The sequence below is a fragment of the Crassostrea angulata genome, chromosome 5, assembly GCF_025612915.1.
Source record: "Crassostrea angulata isolate pt1a10 chromosome 5, ASM2561291v2, whole genome shotgun sequence".
Lineage (NCBI taxonomy): Eukaryota > Metazoa > Mollusca > Bivalvia > Ostreida > Ostreidae > Magallana > Magallana angulata.
Window position 1 is genome coordinate 52,161,622 of NC_069115.1, and position 19,892 is coordinate 52,181,513.

A 19,892-nucleotide genomic window follows, 5' to 3' on the forward strand; every position below is an offset into this window, starting at 1 on the left:
CATTTCTCTTCTTTGCTAAAACAACATTGGATGAAAATGGTGAGTGAGATTTTCTAATGATGTTTCCTTTCAGTAGTTGTTGTAGATGATCACGGACTTCATCAATCATAGAGGGTGGAATTTTTCTATAACGCTGTTTGAAGGGTATTTCATTGTTCAATTCAATTCGATGTTGTACACTTTGATTATGACCAATATCTCCATCGCCGGTAGAATAAATGTCCTTATAATCCATTAGTAGGGCTTTCACTTTCTCAAGTTCAGTAGATGACAGTTCATTGTCAGGAATATTGACTTGGCTAAAGATGTCATCATAAGTTGTCGAGTCATCAGCTGTTGGGAGATCTTGTAGTTTCACTGGTTGAACTTCACACATCACTTCTCGAGGGTTGATGGTAACGGTCTTTGTTGAAATGTTACTAATTAGAACAGGAATAGTGTCTTTAAATCCCTCATGATAGTCTATGAGAACAGGTGAAATGTCTACAACAGTTGATATCTTGGATGCCGGAGTAGTTTGAAGAATAGCACAAACTGGATGGTAAGGTATAGCATTATGAATGGCTCCCTGAATAATTACTTCAGTATTGGCGGGTATAATGATTTTCTTCTTTTCCGCTGACTTAACGTAAGCTAATCTGTTTTGGTTGTGTAATAACTCCTTCTCCCGAAGTGCTATACATCTAAAAGATAGATACCATGGAATTGTCAAATTGGCTGTTTGTAGAAATCTATTTCCATATTTTTCTTTGGTTTCTTCCAGTAGAATTTTTAAGATGTTGGTGCCAATAAGTATTGATGTTTGCTGATGATAAGAAGTAGTAGGGACTATCAGGAAAAATGCATCAATAGTCACATCTGATTCATCTATCTTTAAAGGTAATACGACATATCCTGAATAAGGAAGATTCAGTCCATTTGCACATTCAATGTTAATGATGTCAGTCACAGGTTCTATCGGTAGATGTTTCAAATGTTTATCATAATATAATTGTTCACTAAGGGTAGACACTGATGATCCAGTATCAATTAAAGCACTCACTTTCTCATCATTCGAAATAAAGACAGTCTCATTTGTTGATCCAATAAGAGTTGATGTCTTCCTTTTTCTACATTCTTTCATGGGACTTTCTTCAAAATCTTGGTCACTAGATTGTCCCCTATCAGCAACCTCTTGGCGTTTAAATGTCTGTAAGTGGAGCGAAACTGTCTTTGTCCTCGTCCACGGCCTCTGTACACATTTGAATCTCCTCGATCATATTGTCTTGGAATTCCATTGGAAGACTGCATCCCTCTGTATCTATTTCCCTCAAAAGATGATCTTGGTCTCTGGTCCGGAAAATCCTGTCCATTTCTTCTGAAATTATATGTACCATGATATGCACTGTGATTTCCTCCGTCTCTAATGGTGACTATCTCATTTTCTATTCGTTCAACTTTTGTGGATAGATTATTGATTGTTTTTAAAATGTCTTCGATAGTTGTAGTTGATTGTTGTTGAACTGTTGCTCTTTCCGGTTTCACATGTGTGGAATTCCCCATCTGTTTTTCAACGGATCTAACTTCACGAAGTAACTTGTCAAAGTCCTTAATTTGTTCATGTTTGTATCGAATACATGTTTGCAGTTGTTTATTTCTCAATCCTGTGAATAGGTTTGAACACAACATCTCATCACATGCTGTAGCTGAAACTTGTTTTCTTTCAAAAGCAACTTGAATTAATGACTGTAACCGCATACCATAATCTGCAACAGATTCAGTTTCACTTTGAGATTGTTGATAAAAGTTTTCAATAACTGCTTCGTTATCACAGACATTTCCAAAAACCCCATCCAACTTCTCAATAATACCCATTGGTGAAGTATCTTCTGCTATTGTTATTAATAAAGATCTAGCCTTGCCCCTTAGTGAGTTTCGTATCGAATGAAGTATTACAGCTTTGGGAAATGCAGCTTCTCTAATTACACATCTTGTTTCATATTTCCAAACATCAAACACAACTTCACCAGCTTTATGTTCACCAGAAAATATTGGAAGATTTGGCTTACCCCCAATCACTGGTGGAACTTCCGTCTTATTGTGGGTAATATCTGTAACACTGGGTAGTAGCCGTCTTTGGAGAGGTCGTTGAATTTTAGGTGGGAAAGTATCCTTTGGTGTGGATTTCAGTTGTGGACCTTTCAGTAGTTCAAATTCTTCATCTGTAACAACTCTGTACTTTGTGTTAGAAATCAGAAAACCTATAATCTTTTCAACTTCTCCCTGACTAACCTTCTCTTTGGATGGATCTGTTTTAACTTCTTCCTCTCCCCCATTCGCTTCTCCGTCTATTTCTTTGTTGGACATATTCAATAATTTGATTTACAACATGTAAAAAAAATGAAAGTCATATAGCTATTATATGATGAAATATTTGGTGAATAAATGATTCAGTTAAATATTTCAAAAAGTCTAACAGTTCGCTACAATCCAAGATTCTGAAGTCTCAAAAGTTATAGTCCAATCCACACTTTGCAAAAGTTGTTCCCCCTTGTGGGGTCAACCTAAAGGTCAAAAGGGAAAAACACAACTTTTCCCTTCTTTATGCAACCAAATATTTGGGCGCCTTGTGAAGAAATCTCTCGGAATTTAGTTTATTCCTTCGATGTGTGTGTTGCCCCAACTTGGGGCAATCCAAATTAACAGGGAAACGGATTTCTGATGTCAAATGACGAAGTTACAAACCTCTAAACTACAAAGGCTACTGTGAGAAATATATGGGATGGCGGCCAAGGGACATAACTTTTGTAAAGTGTGGATTGGTCTATTGTTTACATTCGATTCACAAATTACACTGGAAACAGAAAGTCGAATACTAAAGTTCGAAAAAACCAAAACAGTATGTCCAGTTCCGGAATAAGAATCGCTGGCTTTAGACAGTTCGATCCAAAAAAATTCAATGAATTAAACGGTAATGTTCACAGACCTTAAAGATCACCAGAATAACAAACTTGGCTGTATCTTGTAGAATAAATATGTCAATGCGAGTGTCCCAACGTGGGCGCCATTGAAACCACAGGGGCTTGGTTGTTGGATAGTGAATTTCCTAATTATTTGTTCCCGAAGAAAAAAAGATTAAAATTGGTAATCTTATGTGTATTTCTGTGTATTGCAATAAATAAATTCACTGAAATCCCCCGTTTCAGTCATGTTAAAAAAGTGTATTCAATGTACTTTTAAGAAAGTAAAGGGACGACACTCGCCATCTTGGATTTATAGCGAGCTCTACCGGCAAGGCATGTGTGAATAGAACATTCGGACTAGTTGCACATTTATTCAACGGATTTTTTTGGCGTCAGTAAATCGGACCAGTAATGCATTGTTTTAATCGTCCAAGTAGTTCCCTGTAATCGTGGCAATTTTTATCACTTGAAGTGACTTCACACTCTCACGAGAATCAGCAAGACAATATAAAAACGATAACAATGTATACGACATACAGTCAATGCTACCTCTAAAGTTCACCTCAGTACACTCTCAATCAAAAATAATCGAGTGACGTCACAAAGGTTTACACATTGATCCGATAGATTTTTTCGGCGTCAGTAAATTTTGACCCACAATAGTACCAATGGTTTCCAACTTCACGTTCTCGCGAGAATCAAAGTACAACTTTTGAGAAACATGTGTGTAATGTGTAATTTTAAGAACATCATGCTTTTTTAACGAGGCCGGGTCTAATTTGTTCTGCCCTAGATTTTTTAATGAAACTTTTTACATGAATTTTAACCGATATAATTATCATTTTAAGATTAAAAAATAAGACATTTACCACACTGTTTGTTTAGGGGGTCATTTCAAAGTTTGCAAATCTTTAACATAGGACCCTATGGGATTTTGCTTGAAATGTATCAATTTTGCATATTTTTTACATTTTTTCAAAACTTCTGCCCTAGGGATTTCTTTTTCTGTTCTACATATTAAAGTTATTGCTAAAGGGCATCAAATGGTCAAATAAAAAAAAACATTTTACCTCCTGGTTTGTTCCAGGGGTCTTATCAAAGTTGATTTTTGTATGCCCAATTTCCCAGATTTGTCAGATAATGGCTATTTTTTATCTGACAAAGGCGAAAAATGTGATCTATATAGTATTATTAAAACATTCAGACATATTTAAGTAATAATAAATATATAACATCACATTTTAAGGGTCATTAATATAAAATACATGGTTACAGTCTTGAAATGTATGAATTAAGCTATATTTAGGCGGGTTAAGAAAACGTGACAGAGGGCTAGGCTTGCTGAACCCTCTTCACGTTTTCGACCCAAGCCCAAATATAGCTTGTACTTCGAGACATTTATGTTTCTTCCACAATATAACATTATTTTTACGCATCAAACGAGATATTTTCAACAATTTTCGCTGAATATCTGCAGTTGAAACTATCACGCCATGGCGTCAACCAAGCAAAAAGATGACGTCACAATACAAATGAAACGCTGCGCGAAAGCGTGCGTACTCGTTCTGTACTCGGCCTCGTTAAGTAAATAAAGCAGTATACTTCGCGTACTTTTATTTCTCAGGGGAGTTTTTTATAAAAGAGTCAGGCGACACTTAACCAACGTCAGCTTTGACGTCACAATAAGCACTGATAAGGGGAAATTACTCTAATTGAAGTTGTTGTAAATCTGCTGAAATGACCAAAATCCTCTCAAAATCTTACAAAGGCTAAGCCAAAGAACAGCTGAAGAATAAGGACATTTCTTCAGATACAGGAAACAGTTGTAAATTGCACTCATTTGGATGAATGCTCACATTTATTTTATTCACTAAAATTACGGTAAATTCCTGGAAGTACACGTAGCATCGCTTTTTTAAAAAAGAGGGTGAGTGGGTGGATGGGTAGATGGTAGCCTCATCCAAAAAATCTTTGCAAGCAAAAAGAAAAAAAAGCATGAAAATCTAATCCTTCAGCTCTTTAGCAGTTCAATGGATTCTTTATTTTCACTTCCATTTATTACTTGCGGGGTGGGAGGGGGCACCATTTTCTTTTAATATGGTAACTGAAAAAAAAAATTAACATGGGGGGGGGGGTATGATAAGTCAATTTTTTAATGTATGTTTAAGAAAAAAAATTTCTAGTGCAAAAAGGGGATAAACTGACGTACGTTACAATCACTTTAAAAGAGGAGATGGAGTGCAATGAACATTTATATTAAAATCTTTATTATTCAACAACATTGTATCTGAACTTGAACTATTGTTGTATTTATAAATAAATAAATAACAAATCTTATAAACTATGAATAATGTAAATTTACTGAAAATAATATGTGTGTTTTATTTTATTTTCCAATCAAATTTATTTACGTTGTTAATTTTATTTTCATTGATTTATCATAATTCATTGTTTGATCACATGCTGCGCTCGCCCCAACGGTCGCACCGTAAAACATATTAGGGGGTCCTCGTTTCAAGCTATGTTTTAAACAAGTTCTTCCGTTTCTCCAACGATTTCTGACGAGATCTAGGTTGGAAAATGTTAAAATGACTTATTCCTATCGTCTGACTACATCTGTACGCTGCATAATAAACACATCGTTCCAAAATGTACTAGATACTCGCCAAACTTATCGAAAGCAACGGAAGTTGATGCAAACTCTCCATGTAATCACTGAGGAGATCCGAAAGCATTGGATAAACCAAGAGGATAACTTTTCGCGGAATTTTTGCTCTCTCTAGATTTATCATACATTTTCGGAACATCTCAGTGATTATATGGAGAATTTACGTCACTCAAAAGTAAACTTCCGTTGCTTTCGATGGCAAGTATCTAGTACATTTCGGAACGATGTGTTTATTATGCAGCGTACAGATGTAGTCAGACGATAGGAATAAGTCAGCTGAATATTTTCCAACCTAGATCTCGTCAGAAATCGTTGGAGAAACGGAAGACCTTGTTTAAAACATAGCTTGAAACGAGGACCCCCTATAAATCCAAGATGGCGAGTGTCGTCCCTTTACTTTTTTTAATGTACAATGAATACACTTTTTTAACACGACTGAAACGGGGGATTTCAGTGAATTTATTTATTGCAATACACAGAAATACACATAAGATTACCAATTTTAATCATTTTTTCTTCGGGAACAAATAATTAGGAAATTCACTATCCAACAACCAAGCCCCTGTGATTGAAACAGGGTCACTTGTACATGTTATAAACAAACGAAGTGCACTGCTGGGTTCGTTGATTTATTCAAGAAGATAACAGGTCCTAAAACAAATATAAGCAATAATAAATATTTGGTAATAATCTGTATATAAATTCGATAATCGATTTACAATATATGCATATATAATTAGGTAATAAATGAATTGGAGTTTTAAATCAAACAAATCTAAATTACACTTATTATAATTTTATATATCTCTAAACTTTAATCTAAATTAAATAATGTAAAAATGATCATAGAAACATAAATACCCATTTGTGAAATGAAAACCCACAGCCGGTGATCAGAATAAATTTCAATGAAAGATTGTACATGGACACTCGCTGCGGTGAACACTATACCAAAAAATGGCGCAAAATACAATAAACTGGTTTGACCAGGTGTAATTTCTGGGTAAATACGTAATACTATTATTTAAATCACGTGATCAGAAAACTCCTTATATTTTTAGATATCGATCCACAGGTACCCAATAATCAAAGAGAGATAACTCTTTTGGGAAAACAGTAAAAATTGAAATGGAAGTAATTACGTTCTAGGTATTTGACAAATAAATATATATGAAAATATGACCCCTATTACATTATGAAAAACATTTTCATTTGTACTTTACTGTCCTGTGAATCAAAATTTTCTATTTCAATGATATTTTTTATGATACATTATAATGTAGTAGTGATCTCATTAAAGAAATTGATAATCCATCAATTGTATTTGTGTTGCTATGTGCCCTGATAGCACTGTCATGTAGTAAATTTTGAATTTACCGAGAGGCAGCAAATTTTCTTCTTGTATGAAAATATAAATTTTTAGAAATAAATCTTTTTATCTTTTTTTTATTTTGGCATTTTAAATTCACAATTGCATATAAACATGTCATTGGTATAACAGCATATCATCTCACATTAGTGAAAGTTATAGGAGAGAGAGAGTAAAGCAAGACAAGAGCACATAGACAAGTAGAATTATCAATTAATTGACAAACATGTATTTGTCATAGTCAATTTTTTATTGAAAATTTCATCAGTCAGAGTAGATCACAATTTTTTTTTCCAGTGTTTTTTCATACTGAGTGAAATTGCAATTTTTTAAAAAAGTAAATATTTCTCGAAAAGTAATCTATGGGTCATTAAGATAAACAATGCACTCGAATCCAATTTTGGTACAGTTTAATATTTACAGATAAAGATAAACTGTTTCACAACAAGTGTCAATAAGTTATGAACTTTGTGAACATTATTGTTGTTAAATTTACCAAAAAAAGTAAAGTCTATGGATGAACTTTAATTAATCTTATCAAAATCAATTGGAAAAATTAAACCTTGATAGAACGTTTCTTCAACTGAACAACATACATGTATCTCTTTAACATTAGGTCATTCATAACAAGATGCCCAGGGGCCACATCGCTCACCTGAGCAACAATTGCCTTAATTCTGATCAAATTAGGATTACAGTATCAAAATATCTTGACAACTGAGTACTGTAGATCTTGCTAAAAAAAATGAAAATCTGCCAATTTTTATCCACCTCTTATTTTTTGGTAAATACCAAGCCCCTTTTGTTGTTGTACCTGTAAGAAGATTTTTCTCTATTCCTATATCCCCCCAACCATTTCGTGGCCCCACTTTTATCTAGGGAATCATGGTTTCATCATCAAACTTAAATCTGCATAACCTGTGCTTTCACACTAAGTACTGAGTTTTGGACTGAAAACTTTCCCAGAATATTTTTAAAGATTTTCTCTATATATTCCTATATAAAAATTCAAACCGCAATCACGGTCCTGCCCTACCACTAGGGACTGTGATTTTGCAAACTTGAATTTACACTACCCGAGGATGCCTCTACACAAGATTAAGCTTTTCTGGCCAAATAGTCTTTAAAAAGAAGATTTTTAAAGATTTTCTCTATATATAAAAATCTATCCCCCATTGTGGGCCCGCCCTACCCCCAGGGACCATGATTTGAACAAACTTGAATCAACATTATCTAAGGATGGTTACACGCCAATTTGAGCTTTCCTGGCCTAATAGTTTTTGAGAAGAAGATTTTTAAAGATTTTCTCTATATATTCCTATGTAAAACTTGATCCCCCAATTGTGGCCCCACCCTACCCCCGGGGACCATAATTTGAACAAACTTGAATCTACACTTCCTGAGGATGCTTCCATTTTAATTTGAGCTTTTCTGGCCTAATAGTTTTTGAGAAGAAGATTTTTAAAGATTTTCTCTATATATTCCTATGTAAAACTTGATCCCCCAATTGTGGCCCCACCCTTCCCCAGGGGATCATAATTTAAACAAACTTGAATCTACACTACCTGAGGATGCTTCCATTTTTAATTTAAGCTTTTCAGGCCTAATAGTTTTTGAGAAGAAGATTTTTAAAGATTTTCTCTATATATTCCTATGTAAAACATGATCCCCAAATTGTGGCCCCACCCTACCCCTAGGGACCATGATTTGAACAAACTTGAATCTATATGCTCTGGGGATGCTTCCACTCAAATTCGGGATTTCCTGGCCTAATAGTTTTGAGAAGAAGATTTTTAAAGATTTTCTCTATATATTCCTATGTAAAACTTGATCCCCCAATTGTGGCCCCACCCTACCCCCGGGGACCATAATTTGAACAAACTTGAATCTACACTTCCTGAGGATGCTTCCATTTTAATTTGAGCTTTTCTGGCCTAATAGTTTTTTAGAAGATGATTTTTAAAGATTTTCTCTTTATATTCCTATGTAAAACTTGATCCCCCTCTTGTGGCCCCAAATTTCCCCCGGGGACCATGATTTTAATAAACTTGAATTTACACTTCCTGATGATGCATCCACGCAAGTTTAAGCTTTTCAGGCCTAATAGTTTTTGAGAAGAAGATTTTTGAAAAATACCAACAAATTTTCAATAATTCTCAATTATCTCCCCTTTAAAGAGGGCGTGGCACTTCATTTGAACAAACTTGAATTCCCTTTACCTAGTGGTGCTTTGTGCCAAATTTGGTTGAAATCTGCCCAGTGGTTCTTGAGAAGAAGATGAAAATGTGAAAAGTTTACAACAACGACGACGACGACAACGCCAACGACGACTACGACAACGACAGACAACGGACAAATTGTGATCAAAAAAGCTCACTTGGAATTTAACCAAAGATACAGGTCAAATAACAGTGCATCATTTAATTGATTACAAGATGAGGTTCCTTAATTGTCACTCATTTTTTCTTCCAAAACATATGGTATTCAGCAACTTTGGGTAATCATTTAAGATCGGAAAAGGAAATATGCTCTGTATAAGTACATGCAGTGTTATTGAAAAAATGAGCTGGCCGAACAATAATTTCTTTACTTATATGTTAAAGAATCTATGTGTTTCAACAGTAACCCTCTTTTCGTATTCTGATCAAATAAATCACTTCAATAAAATAATATAAACATTAATGAATATTAAATTAATATAAACTTAAAAATAAGCATAAGGATGTGGTTAATTTTCTCACACTGATCTTCTAAAAGATCATATTGTTTTTTTTGGTTTTTTTTTTCATTTGATAAACAGAACTAAGGTATTCTTTTTCACATCATATTTGCAATTAGCCAGTTGAAATATATTATACATTAATCTTCATTATTCTTATCTATAAATCATATTCGTTCGTAAAATGTAAGTATCAAATGATTCATTTTTGGAATCATAAGTGATTTTATGACTGTTAATCTTCCTTATATTGTTAATTTACGTAGTTTCCACTGCTTTATTATCTTTTTTATATCGTCTAGTATAACATTGTAATTTCAGTTTAACATATCATATCAGTGTACCGAAAATTTTATCCCTAGCAAGTCAAAGTTTGCATTGTTCCAATCAAGTTTCCATCTGGAGTGATGAAAAGTTTCTTTTGAGAATTTTTACTTCCTATCCACACCATCTTGGTCTCATTGTTACAAACCACGGATTTGAGAATCGATCTGAATCACAAGTGGGTCACCGATGATGTCTTGGTCTTAGAAAAGTTAATATTTAGTCCTGATATATCAGCAAAAAAATCTATTTCCCTAAGAATACCGTCTTAAGTTTCTGGTGGTCCATTTCTAAATAAAGATGTGTCATCTGCATATTTGTGAATTTTTTTATTTAGTATCTTCTATTTTTATACCCTTGATATTTTTATTATTTCTAATAATTGTTCCTAATATTTCTGCACATAGCAAGAATAAGTAGGGTGATACTGGGTCACCTCGTCTGAACCCTTTTTGTGGGTAAAAATAGTCTGATATTATTCCAGTTTTAATAATACATGTTTTTATACCATTATAAAAGGTTTGTATCCAATCTTTTATTGAATTTCCAAAATAAAATAGGTCAAGTGTATGAAAAACAAATTCCCATGATATAGAATCAAAGTCCTTTTCAAAGTCAATCAACAAAATTAAACCTGGAATATTGTATCGTTCAGTATAGCTCATTAGATCATATACTAATCTGAAATTTTCACCTATGAATCTACCTTTAAGGAATCCAGTTTATCTCTGCTAATTAATTTATCCAAGTATAACTTTAACCTATTAGCAGTACAGCCTGAAGCAATTTTATAAATAACATTTAAAAGGCATACTGGTCTCCAGTTTTTTAGATACTGTTTTGCTTCACCACTTTTTAGAAATATAATTACGACACATCAATGTAGAACTAGATATTCCGGAATTACAATAAAAATATGACAAAAATATTCCATAAAAAATCAAAATAAAGAAGTAAATAACCAGTGTACAACAGAAGAAAAGAAAAAAGTGAAAAGGGTTCTAAATATGTTGGTGACTTAATTATATGGTTGTGTCTATCGGAAATAACATATTAAACTAATAATTACTTTTATATTAAAGAATCCAGAAAAAAGATGGGGGGAAATAGGGCTGGTGTTGTATTGTTTATGAAAAAATGACAACAACCCGTCAACCATCTCAAAAATCCGTAGAACGAAATGCAAATTCAAAGCAGAGCAACACAGACCTCCAAATGGATAGAGGTAGGATCAGGAGCCTAGAAGAAATATTAATTACCATGTGGCGTCGGAAGCAAATGAACCATGAAGCAGACACAATTGTTTATGCCTAGAAAAATTAGGGATTTGATGTTATTATATTACAACTGAAGATTTCTAACGGAACAAATAAAAAACTAAAGAATATCGGCTTTAAAGATATATATTTACTATGTACAGCATTGTTCATGAAAAAGTACATGTTAGCGTATCATCATTTTGTGAACTGTTATTGGCTGGATGGGTGTGAATACAAAATTCAGATAGTCACAGTTTTAATAAATTGAGTGCATGAGTGAAAACGCAAAAATATTAATTTGACATACCGTAAATTGTGTATTTACACCCACCCAGAAAATTTACAAAAAACAATTTCAAAGTTTCAATTAACTGGGTGAATTTAAAACGAAAAGTTTATGATGATAAAAAGTTATTACATATTTAAAGGGATAATATGTACAAATGTATATTAAAAAAAATAATAATTTAAATCTCCCCCCCCCCCCCGAAACATGTAAATCTAAAGAATAAATATGTAAAAAACTGATAAATTTTAATTAAATAAACTGAATTTATGAATGTTGATTCGTTAATTTGTGCTTCTTTGCTGTTGAATTTTGAACCGGTTTCATGATCAAAATTCCACGATGCGGGTCAATTTTCAACGGATTAGGGTCCTTATTCAACACCTTTGGTCTCAAAATTCAACGTGGAAAAATGACCTCCGGGAATATTTTCATGCCGGGTCAAAATTCTTTGTTACACCGGTACAATACCATGCCCATTCAAGTTCAGTGCAACTCATTTATTTAAAAAATCGTTTCCAGTGGGTGTCATGGTAAAGTCTCATCTCGATTCTAATGTAAATAAATTCTAATAAATGACCAAACTTTCAACAATATACAGAAATTTTATTATTTTATCGCTTTTGATTTAATCGCTTATAACTCATCATGTCTTGCACCTGGATTGCCTTTAGCAAGAATTCTATTAAGCAGATCTGTAGCTCCAGATTTTAGATGGGCCCCTTTCTTAAAAGGAGTATCAATGATGACGTATTGTTCTTCTCTAGAATCGTAAGAAGGCCATTCAGGAACTTCGTCGGAATTCGGATTTCTGAAAGTTTGTAATTGGAACAAATATTAGTTTTGATCAGAATAATAATATTGGAAGACGACATTGAATGAAAAAAATGAGAAGACATAGTATCCATAACATGAAAGAATGTATAATGCCCAAAGAAATATATCTTTACAAATGTGTATCCTACTATATCATGTATTTCTTGAAGAAAATCTTTAAAAATTCATATTTTAGAAATCATTAATTTATCATACACAAAATTTGATGCATGCATATCAATAGATTTAATAGTTATCATCCATTGATTAAGGCGGGACAACTCTTCAACCCCTTGAAACCACAATAAGGAGTCAAATAGTGGCCTGTCATTTTTAAGTTGTACTCTTCATTTTAAACTCTAAACCGAAAAAGATTTTTTAAATTGGATTTTAAAAAAAAGTTACAACAAAAAGCCGTTTTAAGCTTTGACCCCTGCAGATCCTTTTTTCATTGTCTACCCAGAACCTTTTCCGGTCTGCACAATGTGTATTATTATATACATTAGATATTGTAACGTTTCCTTGAAACTGTTAGAGAAAACGTTACACGCGTGACATGCAGGTACGTAGCATCGGGGTGAAGGGGGCAGGAGGTGGGGTCTCCACCCCCCCCCCTCCCACTTTGTGGCGCAGCAAAGATTTTTCTTAAATTCACATAAAAATAGAATTAACATGAAATTGACCAACCATCCCCCCTATTTTTATGGGACCATTAAAAAATTGAATTGAAAATAAGAGATCAAAATGACGAAATTTAGGTAAACTAAACATAGACGCTACAAAAATGTAAACTTGATCTGAAGTTGGGCATTTTCAAGCTGTTTAGCAAGTTTCATGTTATTTCTCAAACGCATAAAGAAAAAAAATGGGAAACTGAAGTGGGACAGACAGACAGACGGACTGACGGACCCAGAGGAAAGTGGTAGGGGACTTATAAAGCATCAATGAAAGGCTTTTCTTCCATTTTAAAAAAAAAACTGTAGGCACCTTTCATTTACTAGATTTTGATCTAAAATAATTGGACTACGTACCCAAACTTTGCAAAATTGGTCCAGTACTGAATGACATCATTTGACAACCTGTCAATGGCATTGAGGTCTATTGTTTTCAGTTTTTCCTCTGAAACTTGCTCATGTGACATGATGAACAATAGATGTAGCTCCTCACCATGACCTGCCCCCTTGATCCAAGATGGTATTTCAAATGGAAGAAGAGGGAAGGGGGTAGGTCTGGTAACAAGATACTGGAAAGTGTTACGTTTTTCGTTGCTGTTCGCGTGGATGGATAACATGATGTTGCTCGGAACAATGAACCACGAGTCTCCAATAAACTCTAACACTTTGTTACTCTGTTCATCAACGTCTTCAGCTGTGTAATAGTCACATATTTCTTGAGTCAGGGAGGGGATGTTTCCGGCTGCTGTATCAACAAACTTTGCAGCCATATAGTCACATAAAATGGTTTTTGGGACAGACTCTGACACGTTGATATTCATTTTCTCAATAAGACTAGGGTGAATGATAAACACCCCCATGTTCCCTTCACCATCCAAAGTTCCTGACATAAAATCAATGCTTCGAAAGAAATTGTAGACTTCGCTGTCCCAAGATTTTGGATATGCTAGATCTTCCTTAATCAAATCACCATCAACAGTTGGAACCATACTCCCAACTTCAACGGTTATATTACTAGGATTCATAAAGTCTGCCATGCCAACTGAATTTGTTATATTATCGACCGGTAGTTCCCGAAGACATTTAAGCGTTTCTGACAAGTTTCCTCTGTCACAATTCGTCTTTTTCAGTAACAATTCATTTGTATGTTTTTCAGCTTTCCTCCTTGCTAACGCGTAGAACGAAACAACTCCACTCTGGGAAATGGCTCTTTGAAAAAGTCCCTCATTAGAAGGAATCAGTGTTTGAAGACTTACACTCATTCCACCTGCTGACTCTCCAAATATAGTCACAGATTTAGGATTTCCACCAAAAGCTGCAATATTATCCTGAATCCAGCGAAGTGCTTGAATTTGATCCCAGAGACCGTAGTTCCCTGGTACCAACGGATCGTGCAGGGTCAAAAATCCTAAAAATCCTAATCTATAGTTGATGGTAACAACGATGACACCACCTCCTACAACAATTTTCTGAGGTTTATATTGACTTGCCCCGCCCGTAATAAATCCTCCGCCATGAATCCAAACCATTACTGATAGATCTTTGTCCTTAGAAATTTTCCCTGGTACATACACATTTAGATACAGACAATCCTCGTCGTTTTCCAATTTATCTATACCTGGGATAGGATTGTCTATCTGTGGACATTGAGGAGCATTTATGTCTCTAATTCCCTTAACGTCTGTCCATTCTTTGATCGGTCTCGTTTTCTGGAAACGTAATTCTCCAACTGGAGGTTGAGCGTATGGAATTTTAATAAATCTGTATACTTGTTCCTCCTTGTAGATTTCTTCGTAACCTCTCACCCATCCTGATGGGGTCCTGACTTCTACGACATTTTGTATACTAGACCCTTCCACGAATGCTACCATACACACCGCAACGACCAAGCTGGAAACACTTTTCATTGCTATATGTCTGGAAATTGTGAAAACAATTTACCTTAGAAGATTATATCTAAATCATATTATCTTGAAGCATCTTGTATTGAATCAAATGGTAGAGCAACCCCAAATATCCAAAAGGATGTGACAAAATTTATAAGAATGGTCTCTTCTGGTCGAAGCTTAACATTTGTATGTTTGTTGGGGCTTCTTGCACCAGCATTATAACAGTCGCTTCAATATAATTTATTCTTAACCTTTAAATACATATACATGTACTTATACCTAATATACAACGATAATAACAAGAATATGATTAAATCTTCAAAACACTCTCCACTAATAAAGGACAATATAACTAAATTTTAAGTAGATGAAAATAATTGTAAAAAATAACCTCAACACGCCCCTGCAAAGAATGGCCCTTTCCCTGATTTTATTTCCAGTAATCAATAAAATCCGCGCAGAGGTCAAATTTGACAGTATTTCGCACGTCCCGAGTCCATGAAATATTTTAACATTTGTTCTAGATATTCCCACTTGTAATCTTTCGACAGAAAATTGAATGTGAGACAGAATTTAAATTGGAACGATGTTTGTAAACTTCGCTTGTGACAACAGAAAAGTCGCTAGTCCAACACGAGTTGGTAAACATATTAAGTTAGCAAAGAGTGCTGTTAGTTTGCAAATCGATTTGTGTAAATATGGTCGTCTTAAACTTTTAAAATCTAAACATTTCATGATTAAGATCATTTATTGCTGTAATGAAAACGTATGCACTTGGTAAAATAAAGAAATGGTTGAAATTCAGGCAATGCTTATCCCTCCTGACGACATAACTTTAGTACACAAAACCTTCACGTATTATCAGCAGATTTACCTATCAAACAAATGTGGCCTTTAAAAATTCATACAATGTGTACGGCATGGTTTTCGTGCCTTTTTTCCATATTTTTCGTTCCGATTTCAAGTCGTGCCCTTTATAAGGCATCTCATGCCAAAAGATGAAATCAAATATTATTTATTACATTAAGGTATCCCACTCCTCAATGTTGTTGTATCAAGATTTTCTTGAGAAGTATATCATTGAAATCTGTAGACAAAACATACTTAAAAAATACAAAGATAATGGGGGGGTCTGTATCCATCCCTCTGAGTTATGGCCTATTTAATTTGACCTTTTTGCACCTAAAATGCAATTTCATCCTGATTAGGATTTGTTGTCACTATTTTTGATTAAGCAAACTTATTTCTTCAAATATTGTTTTTAATTATGCACAATGGTCACACTGAATAGAGGGATTACGCAAAAATTTGTACGAAGCTGCATAAATTTTTTGTGTGACCTTTTTGCACTTAAACTAGACAATTTCTATAATAGTTACAATTTGATTTGAAATAAAAACTTTTTGAATATCAAGAATTTTATAAGATTAATCCAGTTTGCCTAGATATGTATTCAGTATCATTTTGACATAATATAACATGGGGGTCAGTGATGTCAAATTTTAGATATAGGGCTTCAGAGGTAAAATTCTCGCAAAATTTGGCTTAAAAAATTCAGACATGTTCTATATATTTGCATGATTTTATGCTAAACGGCTATCACATTCTCAAAATTTGATTTTGTACATGTCACACAGAACCTATAAAATATGTTACAAACCTATCAAATGTTAAAAATGTGAATAATGAATAAAGTATAATAAAAAGAAAAGTATATTGAAAATTCATAAAATTGCTTGTTTCTGTCATTTTCGTCTAAAAGTCCTTCCGCACGAAAAAATAGTTCCCCAAAAAACTTGTTTGTTTCTTGAATTCAAATGGATTTTCTTTATGAATGTTGTGTAATTATGAAATAATAATCTATCTGTGATGATTAAATAAATAAAATCATATTCATTTCAAATATAATGATCATCTGCGCAATGAAATCAAAACATGAGGAGTGAGATACCTTAAAAAGCGCATTAATTTGTAATTTTAAAGGGTTCAAACTTTGCACGTAAAATTTCTTACGAATTCTCAGAGTTTTCTCTATTTATGTTAACATTTTTTCAGTGATCAAGGTTAATAAGATGAAATTGTCAAATGTTACAATACAAAATATCTTTTTAAGACAATATATTATGATTAATACACATCGATTTATATTACAATGTAGCATTGCAGTATTACATTACAATGCATAGATCGAATGTTACCATCTACAATATTGACAGTTCATATCAGTGCCAAATCAACTTATGAAAAAACAAAAGTGAACACATCTTCGCTGTCCCAGAGTTTACGATCCACCCATCTTCTCTATAACCCATGGCAGATTTCGGCGACAAAATTAAAACTCGCGCAACGAAATCTGATTGGCTGCGAAAACAGGGAATCCACCAATTGGGTGTGAAGTTTGCTGTGTTTTCAAACAAAATTTAAATGTATTCACAATTACAATTTTTACTAGATTAATGAATAACATACGATGTATAATTCCAAATGCATGTTTATGGGTTGTTTTTTTTCAAATTACTCATATTTTTTTCACACGAACTTTTCTTTTCATACCTTTTAGATGAAAAATGCATTAGCTGCTCTTATTTAACCCAATATCGCAACACGGCGCCGTGCCATTTTTCAAAACAATGGCTAAACCTGCAAATGTATAAAGAGGAGCAGTGAAGATCGTTAATCCTTGGCTACCGAAGATATAGTTACCATTGTATCATAATCTTTAGTTGTTCTAGAGACCAGTTAAAAACGTATTCCTTAATTACGATTTAAATACACCGAGACATTTTTAAAAAGCTATCCTTGAATGAACTGGGACGACAACTAAATCTACTTCGGTCAGTGAAAGCTGGTCATCTCGCAGTATGAGTTCCTTATTGTGCAAGCGTCCCCGTGACAAAGGACATAGGTTTTAACGACTCTCTCGTACTTAAGTTTTTAACCCCTTGATATTTGTCTGGTACATGTAAAAAAAATAATCATGGGAAAAAAGTAAAATATTTCATGCTGTGTGTTTTAAAGCGATTTTTGTTAAACACTAAATTCTATGTAAATGTGAAATGAGTTTGCTCCAAAGTTTAATTTTGAAATCTTTTAAAAAAATATATAAGACAAAATTTAAACTATACTACATGTGTATAACAATATTTACATCGTGTTTTGACATACCTGAATTCTCAAAGAATAAAAAAAATCATACTTTTTTTTCTAACAGCATTCAATATGTTAATGGAATTTCGGAATTTCAAAAAAAATTATGCATTTCTAGAGATGATCGCGATGGTTCATTTTGGACATAATTATAGCATTCCTAATACTAATTAAGCTATTCTGACATACGATAGCTATGAATAGTCGAACAATTCCATCCTCGTTAATTATCCCTACCCATCACATGTATTAACATGAAGTTAAGTCCACTAAGCACGGGAAAACATGGTTGTATGCTAATGTAGAGATTCCACGAGGCGTGAAAACTCCAGTCTCGGGATTCATGTGAGCAATCCGCATAAGATTGTTAGTTTACGTTTGATGGGTTTGTAATGCACTAGTTGACGAACGACTCTCGAGGTAAGTTTTGTTTTTATCATTTAGATGTGTTCAAAGATAATTGGCAATAATATGTATAGCAAGACTATTTTTTTTTAAATCAATCATTTTATTATTTAAATAGCATTTTCCACATTTCGAATGCGTTTTGATAATTTCTCTTAATCATTCTATACATTTTTTCTCTTTTCTCATGCAATGCAAATAAGCTAATTCTGAAAATTTCGAATAAGATGAAATGAATGAATGAATGAAAACTTATTTTACTTAATCTAAATTATAGATTAAAGTTGCTCGGTCTTATTCAATGTTGGCAGAAAAATAAATAAAATTGATAATTCATGCAAAATCAATTCGTCTAGGAAATCGTAAATGTTTACGAAATTACACACGTTAGAGTTCTTTTCAAATATCAAAAGAAAAAAACCTTCTTTTTTTTGGGGAGGGGGGGGGTTGACTAAAGAATTTGTTTCATCTTCCGAAAACTTTGGTTGCACTAACACAAATGGTTATGCCTTGTTCAAAAATAATCGTATTAAGGTTTTCATATTCAGATTATTTTTTTTTTTTTTTTTGGGGGGGGGGGGGGGGGGTCAAATTTGATTTAGAATCTTCTTTAAGAATATTATAATGGACGTGGAGATATTTAACGATTTAAGTTTTTTCTTGTATCTATCTTTGGCAACGAATCAAATGCATCCATTGAAACTAATCCTTGCTTCCACTGTCTCAATCACTGATTACCTTGGCGTTAAGGCGTTTAAGTAAAATGTAGAAATGAATGGTTTTTTTTTACTTTTCACATGATTAATGCAGGAAATTATCTGTTGCCGACGAATTAAAAAACCTTCTTTGATTCATTTACAACATGTCATTATGACGAGAACTGCTAATTTATGTTACGTTGACCTTGAGCAAGGGAATCCTCATGTGATAGCTGACGATAAAAATAGCTCGTGCAGTCGACTGAAGGTTAAAGAATGATGCTCATTTGGCGCGAATCTTAAATAATTTCAAAGTATTATATGGAAAGTTTGTTGTTGGGCGTAGAGATACATAGAGCAGCTGGGTTTAACATATTTAATTGCATTAACACATAGAACTATTTTAACAAGGCCTTGGACTTTCAGTGGGACGTTACTATCAATGTTTGCGTCAAAACAAGTTAAAAATGACACTGGTTTCGAGTGAAATATACACCAACTGCGTAGTCTTAGCTCAAAAGCCAGACAAATCTTGTTGATTTCAAGAGCAATGGCTGAGTGGCCTACAATGAAATAGACAGGCCTACGTCACATTGCTGTTTGACACCAACTACCAAAAGTCCAAGCTCTTGTTAAAATGGTTCTATATATGCAAATGGTTAGAACACATGTTGTTACATCATGTGTAATAATTTA

At 33.7% G+C, this 19,892-nt stretch overlaps 1 protein-coding gene across 2 annotated transcripts; it reads right to left on the minus strand.

Annotated features, from left to right (window-relative positions):
• Positions 1-11,407: 11,407 nt before the first annotated feature.
• Positions 11,408-15,506, minus strand: LOC128184221 (carboxylesterase 1C-like). Of its 2 annotated transcripts, XM_052853603.1 has the most exons (3): positions 15,350-15,506; positions 13,415-14,974; positions 11,408-12,378 (listed from the first exon to the last, which is right to left on the minus strand). In XM_052853603.1, exons 2-3 carry the CDS (start codon positions 14,962-14,964, stop codon positions 12,204-12,206), a joined length of 1,725 nt encoding a protein of 574 aa, XP_052709563.1. In that variant the 5' UTR covers positions 14,965-14,974; positions 15,350-15,506; the 3' UTR covers positions 11,408-12,203. The 2 variants fall into 2 exon arrangements, with proteins under 2 accessions (XP_052709563.1, XP_052709562.1); XM_052853602.1 differs by lacking the exon at positions 15,350-15,506 and having other exon boundaries at positions 13,415-14,999.
• Between the last annotated feature and the right edge of the window lie 4,386 nt (positions 15,507-19,892).